This window comes from Acanthochromis polyacanthus, chromosome 12 (assembly GCF_021347895.1).
Source record: "Acanthochromis polyacanthus isolate Apoly-LR-REF ecotype Palm Island chromosome 12, KAUST_Apoly_ChrSc, whole genome shotgun sequence".
Lineage (NCBI taxonomy): Eukaryota > Metazoa > Chordata > Actinopteri > Pomacentridae > Acanthochromis > Acanthochromis polyacanthus.
In genome coordinates, this window is record NC_067124.1 from 17,874,710 (window position 1) to 17,881,990 (window position 7,281).

At 43.0% G+C, this 7,281-nt stretch overlaps 1 protein-coding gene across 1 annotated transcript; it reads right to left on the reverse strand.

Annotated features, from left to right (window-relative positions):
• Positions 1 to 2,047: 2,047 nt before the first annotated feature.
• polr3glb (RNA polymerase III subunit GL b) lies at positions 2,048 to 7,168 on the reverse strand. Its single transcript, XM_022221360.2, has 8 exons — positions 6,958 to 7,168; positions 5,051 to 5,239; positions 4,740 to 4,869; positions 4,480 to 4,548; positions 4,338 to 4,394; positions 4,168 to 4,259; positions 3,609 to 3,731; positions 2,048 to 3,527 (listed from the first exon to the last, which is right to left on the reverse strand). The coding sequence occupies exons 2-8, from the start codon at positions 5,162 to 5,164 to the stop codon at positions 3,441 to 3,443; spliced, it is 672 nt and encodes a 223-aa protein (XP_022077052.1). The 5' UTR covers positions 5,165 to 5,239; positions 6,958 to 7,168; the 3' UTR covers positions 2,048 to 3,440.
• Positions 7,169 to 7,281: the final 113 nt, after the last annotated feature.

The window sequence follows — 7,281 nt, forward strand, 5'->3', positions numbered from 1 at the left end:
AACACTTTCTGAGAAACATTCAGGAGATGAAATAAATCAATCTGGACCTGAATAAACCCAGATTTGAGGTGGTGAGGTCCTGCTTTAGTTTCCGGATCAGAAGCAGCTGATCGTGAAACATCACAACCACATCCAGTGTATCAGTGAAATACAGTCAGACTGGTTCTGACCCACTGAGATGTGACTGGATCAGAACCACTCTGGATCTGGTTTTGTTCAGCTCTGACTCTAGTATTTTCTGGCCTGCTTCATGCTGTCTCTCTCTGAATGATTTGCTGTGGCGCTCTGTGTTGGGGTGGGTCTGTGACCGGGTGGGTCTGTGACCAGGTGAGCTCTTATGGCTGAGCAGCTTGTTGTGGAGTCGGAGTTCAGGATGTAACTCAAGAGTCCAGTTCCATGTCGTCAGTGGCCTTGAAGATCAGTCTGTTGGTGTTTGCTGCCCTCAGCCTTCTGAACCAGTACTCAGCGGCATTAAGGACAGCCCTGGATACCACAGACTCTTAGAACATCCTGAGCATAGTCCTGCAGATATTGATGGAACTCAGCTGCCTCAGAAAACGGACTACTTTGGACCTGCATAGGTGTTCTTACCTCAGTCCAGTTTATTGTCAGTGTGAACCCCATTGCATTTAAACATGTAGATGTGGACAAGAAAACTTTCTGAAGTTCAAACCGAGCATCAGAATGTGGATGAAATCAGATTTAAGAGACTTTGAATGTGGCCTGTGATGCCAGACAGGCTGGTCTGAGTATTTCACTAACTCCTGATCTACTGGGATTTTTGCACATAACCATCTCTAGGGTTTACAGAGAAAATATCCAGTGTGTTGGACAAATTGTGTGGACGAGAATGCCTTGTTGGTGTGAGAGGTCAGAGGAGAATGGGTAGATTGGTTGAAGATGATAGAAGGGCAGCAGTAACTCCAATAACCAGTCGTTACAACCAAGGAATGCAGAACACCATCTCTGAAAGCACAACACGGCCAACCTTGATAAAGATGGGCTACAACAGCAGAAGATCACATCAGGTGTTCCTGTCAGCAAAGAACAGAAAACTGAGGCTACAGTTCACACAGGCTCACCAAAACTGGGCAATATAAGATTGGAAAAACATTGCCTGGTCTGATTAGTCTGTTTCAGCTGCGACATTCAGATGGTCATATTTTGGCGTAAGCAACATGAAAGCATGGATCCATCCTGCCTTGTATCAATGGTTCAGGCTGCTGGTGTAATGGTGTGGGGGATATTTTCTTGGCACACTTTGGCCCCTTAGTACCAGTTGAGAAACGTTTAAATACCACAGTCTACCTGAGTGTTGTTGCTGACCATGTCTATCCCTTTATGACCACAGTGACCATCTTCTGATGCTACTTCCAGCAGGATAATGCTCCATGTCACAAAGCTCAGATCATCTCAAACTTGTTTCTTGAACATGTCAGTGAGTTCACTGTATTCCAATGGCTTCCACAGTCACCAGATCTCAATCCAGTAGAACCTTTAGGATGTGGTGGAACGGGAGATCTGCTTCATGGGTGTGCAGCCGACAAATCTGCAGCAACTGTGTGATGCAAGGGGACCAAAATCTCTGAAGAATGTTTTCAACACCTTGTAGGATGAGAAAGTATGCCATGAAGAATTAAGGCATTTCTGAAGGCAAATGGGGTCCAACCTTTTACGAGCCAGGTGTACCTAATAATGTGGCCAGTGAGTGGAGATAGATGGATCCATATTTCTACTAAAATAGTCTTTGGTCGACACTTCACCAAATTTTGAGGCTCCAATATCAGTACTGTTTGTTGTGTGGAAAGTTATGCAAGACAAAGTTCCAGTTTTTAGATATTTAGACTAAATTTTGATGTAGACTCATTGGTAGGAAACAGAAACTGGTTTTCATAAGGGTCTAGATGTTGGTGTTCTATGAGCAGAATTACAAGATGCTTCATGTTGATTCATGTTTAATTTAACATGAGATGAGGCTGATTTCACTGAATGTTTCCATTCAGATACTGACATTAACACTGAAAATAAAAACTGACAATTCAACACATCACATTAAATCTGATGTTTACTGAAACACATCATGACAACAAGATTAGTGAATCAGGAAGTCTATGCTGCCCTAAAAGCAAGCGTCTGCAGCCTGAATGTTTCACTGTGGAGCTGGACACGTCGCCTTCGCTCGGCGTGAACATCAGCGTGCACAACTGGTGGAAGCTGTGGTCGTTGTCTCCCTCTGACGTTAGACAGCCATTTTTAGGTCACCTGACTTTGACTGAAGAAGAAAATGAGGATTCACGAAGCAGAAAAGACTGTTTTTAACTTCCAGGATGGACGCATGGTGACTTTGGTAGTTTCTCTTTTGATATGTGAGTGATTCACCAGATGATTTAGTGAAATCTGTCAGATTTACTGATTATAAAGAACAGTTAAAAGTGGTTCTATGTGGAGAACTGGTGAATGATGGTGAGCTGCCCTGATCTGCTGCAGGAGGAAATGACACAAGTGGAGGGGATGGAAGATTCCTCCAATAAAATCCTTCAAATATGCAACAAAGGAGGAGGATCCAACAATCAGCGGTCATTGTCTCTATCTGCAGAGACGTTCTTGAGGTCAGAACTTGTTTAGAGGTTCAGTCTGCCCTAAAACAAGTTCCTGCGGTAGAAAACGGCCTACTGAATTACACTAGAACAAAAAAAAAAGAACAACTTTGTCCGTCATCTGCAGACTAATTTCTCTTTTTGTCAAATGTCTGTGGACATCAGTGGAACCAGACAGCCAGAGGTCAGAAGAACCTTTCAGTTCTGGGTACTGCAGGTTAAAACAGAACGTGCTGTTTGTGCGTTCTAAAGGTGTTCTAAGAGACTCAGGTCAGTGGAAGCAGTTGTTGGTTTGTCTTTGTGACAGAACAGGTACCAGTAGACTTCATCACAACCATCTTTTGGGTTCTGTGTCTTTGGCTTTGTTCAAGTGAGAAGTGGAACCAACATTTCCAGGATCAGTTCATTCAGTCTCTACTATGGACCCAACAGCTTCCCATTAAGTTCTACGCATTGCCATGGTAACCGACGTTCCAGATAAATGACAGAACACCTTCATGATTCCTGCAGTGTGAGAACATCAGAGCGTCAGGAAATTTTTCTGAAATATGACCAACCTTTGCTGCAGATTGATGTAAATCTGGACGGACTTGGTTTCAACATCATGTTCATACAAATACAACTGTTTATTCAACAGAACCCAGTCAGAACCGGACAGGATGGCCAACGTTTATAAAAACGGTAAAAAACGTGTAAAGATGCTCAGATAAAAGCTTAATCAGCTCAGCTCCGCTTACACACTGTCTCTGTTTCTCTAACAGGTTGATGTAAAGCTGGATGCTTCAGAACTGATCAAAACCTGATCAGATCAGGGATGGCAGGAGTTGTGTATGTGCTGGTGTTTCAGTAAATAGCCTCATCCATGTTGTCATCGCTGTCTCCTCCAAAGTCTTCTCCGTTATCGAAGTAGGACATGATGTAGTCGGTCTCCTGCAGAACAGAACCTTTAGTTAGTCCAGAACCGGTCCACATAGACTGGTTTGATCCATCACATGTCACATATAGAATCACCTCCTCGAACTCCTCCTCGTCGTACTCCTCCTCTCCGTCGGCGTCGTCATCCTCCTGCTTCTTCTTCTGCTCTGCGTTGTCGTCGTCCTCTTCGCTCTGCTGCTCCTCTTTCTTCTGAAGAGTCTGAATAGGAACCAGAACATCCTATGTTATTAGTTCAGAACAGGAAACCTTTCAATAATCAAAGCAGAATCAAAAACTGAATCTCTGAATGTCTAACAGGTCAACATTTAACTACAACTTCTCGTAAAACACATCAACAGGAATTCAACTGAATCATTAGTTGTACTTAGAAACTGAATTTAGTTTGTTTTTACTTTGCATCTTGGACTTTTTACTTACAAACATAAATCCTGCAAGTCTTTAGGATTTTGTTTTGTATTTTAGAGAAAACATAAATTTTACATGATGGAATTCAGAGGAAGCAAAATTTGAAATGTTTCCTTCTCCTTCATTTCAGAGCAGGTTCTGAAGGACCTGCTGCCCGTTACAACTGTTCAGGTTCTCGGTTCCTGCAGGTGTTTCCAGTAAATCCCACCAATAGAACTGGTTTTCTCACCTCCAGTTTTAACAGAACTTCCTCCTTCTCCCTGACTTTCTTCTTCTTCTTCTTCTGAGCCAACTGAGCATCTGAGCGAGTGACTGACACACCTGAATACAGAGTCCAGTTACCGTATCTGACAATGTAATCAGACTATTGAGAAAAATCTGATTACTGAGAGTACTAACCGTCTCTGGCAGGTTTCTTGACATGGATTCTCAGCTCTCTAGGGAATCTCTGCCAGTCTGAAACAGCAAGAAACAACAAACTCATCTCTGACCAGGACGTATTGATCACTGAGCAGAACGTATTGATCAGGTGGAGTCTCACCTGGAGTCCAGTCCATCAGTCCGTCTGTGTGTTCACTGCTGTGGTATTTATCGGAGTAACGCTCCACATCTGGACAGAAATGGTAGCTGATTAATAATAATTTTTCTGTTGTTTGTTTTGCATAGAAACTGATTACTGCCCTTGGAACCTATTGGTTATTGATCTGACATGCAGTTGTGTGTCTGGCTGTAGCATAAGATCTCTGAAGACTTGCGGTTGTAGCTGGCAATAATTCACTACAGGAGACTTTAAAGTCTGACCTCTGAGTGCAGCAGCTGGTTGGATGAAACACGGTAAACTTCTCATGGCTCCTCTGAAGTCCTGTTTCAGAGCCAACAGGTACTCAGCTTCCTCCCCACCTGTCAGGGGGAGGGGCTTCTGCTCCATCACCTGGACAACAACAGGACAGTCAACATTTCAGATTGTTTCTGTTCACTCAGACTGTCGGATGATCGTAGTTCTGTCTGAAGAGAATCACTCCTGTTCAAACATCAATGTGAGACGGAAGGAAACTAAAAGACTTCTGACACACATGTAGCAGGTTCAGAGAACACGTATGAACAGGTCTTACAGGGAACACAGGTGTGGGCTGCTGCAGGGTCGGAGGTAGAGATTCTCCTCTGTTGATTCCGACTGAGTCCACACTGAAACTCAGGGTTCTCCGACTCCGCCCACGAGCCGCCATCACTGCTGCTGAATGGACTGGATCAGAACCGACCCTCAAAGACCGGATCAGATAGGACGCAGGTGAATCTGGATCCTGACAGAACCACCAGAACACAACTTTATTTATCTCTGGATAATCAGAGCAGTGCTGGAACATGAACCACACAGAACATGAAGAAGGTTTCACTTGTGAACATCTGAAAGCAGAACAGAACCAGTACATCATCTTCTCCACATTAGAACTGGGCTGGTTCTTATCTCCGACTCAAACATAAACACTTCGGAAGCAGAAGATATTCTCTGCTCTCTGTACAGTCAGGCTGGATGGATGAAGAAATTTTCATCTTGCATTATAAATTCATAAAGTTCTGTTGTTTACTTTAAATCTACAGAACACAGCAGAACCTCAGATGTTTCTCGGGAACCCACAGAACTGGTTTTATGCACTTTGTAAACACAATGAACTACAGACCACCTTCAGCTATCTTGGAGTTTGTAAAATTGTTTAAACATTTGTTTTATGAATATTTATTTCATTGAAGTGTGCTGACTGTGTGACTCTGAGGGTTCTGCTCTGCTCGGGTCTCTCTGGAGCAACAGATGGACCTGAATAAACCCAGATGTAATGTAACTATCACTGAAATACAGTCAGACTGGTTCTGATCCACTGAAATGTGACTGGATCAGAACCACTTTGGGTTTGGTTTTATTCAGCTCTGACTCAGATATTTCCTGGCCTGCTTCATGCTGTCTCTCCAGGTGAGTTCACCTGTACCTGCCAGAGGCCACGCCCCTTATAAGTGCAGCTGCTCACCTGGATGCGAAGCTTCACCTGCTACTCTGCTACCTTTGCTCTGTTGGACTTTGTGAATTCATGTTCTCAAATGTTCTATTTTAGTTTCTGATTGACAAGAACCACACAGGGAATATAAAGAACCTAAACCAGTAAAAGTTACTTACATTTTAATATTTTTTTATCAAATTTTTATTTCATTAATGTATTAATATGCTGTTGAAGGTTACTGTATGACTGAATTATGCTGTTTCAGTCAATAGATGTGTTCTGTCAGGAAGGTGAAGCTGCTGTACCGCCTCAGGTGTGTTGGTGACACAGGTGTACCTAACATTTACTCCCTGACATGTACTGAAACTGTTGGAGCAGTTTTTACTGAGATCACTGATCTGAACGGTTTCAAACCCCAGATCAAAATGTGTGGACAGAAAACTCGACTTATTAACGGAGTTAAAAATCTCGTTGTTCATTCAGTGAACAGAGTATTTAGAATATCCTTTATTAGCCCCACAATGGGAAATCTGCAATTTTTGTGTCTGTATTTAAATCTGCTCGGTTCAAACTTCCCCAGTCTATCAGCAGATCTATGAGTCTATGCTGAAACCTGAAAGGAACAAACTGAGGCTCTGTTACCTTCGTCGGATTTGTTTTATTAGTTATATTAGCAGCTGTAAGCTTGGTTGACCTTATTAGCTTTGTCTGTTATACGAAATCTGATAGTTTAAATGACTCCGTTGGAAATATTAGCTCTGTTTATTCTGTTATATCAACTACTAGTTACATTAAGTCTTGAGTTCCGTCAGTTATATTTACTGTTAGTTATAGTGTAATAGCAGGTGTTAGCTTTGCTCACTGTGTTTACTATATTTGCTCTGTCAGTTATATTAAATTATTTTCTTTAACACTGTTAGCTATATTCGTTGCATTAGTTATACAGCAATAATGATGGTTCTGTTCACTCTCAGTTACATTAGTGCCTGTTAGCTCTGTTAGCTCTGTTAGCTGCAGTTCAGTCTGACCTTCAGTCAGTGTCTGGCTCCGCAGATAATCCGGGTTTTCCTCCGCAGTGGGTCATCTTCTCTCCAGACCTCCTACCAGAGACTCTACCCGCTTCAACCGGAGACTCTGTCCCGTTTCAACCGGACTGTTTACCTCCTTTTTGTTTACATCCCGCTCGGCGCCATCGCTGCTTCTTCTTCGGTGGTGCCGCTGCGCTCTGCTGCCCCTGCAGGTCAGAGTGTGGAGCAGCAGCTTGCTGCGACCAGGGTACAGTCAGATTCACACCAAATTCATTCTGGTTCTGCCTCCTTGTCTTTGTTGTTTGTTGTCCCTCTGATCCATCC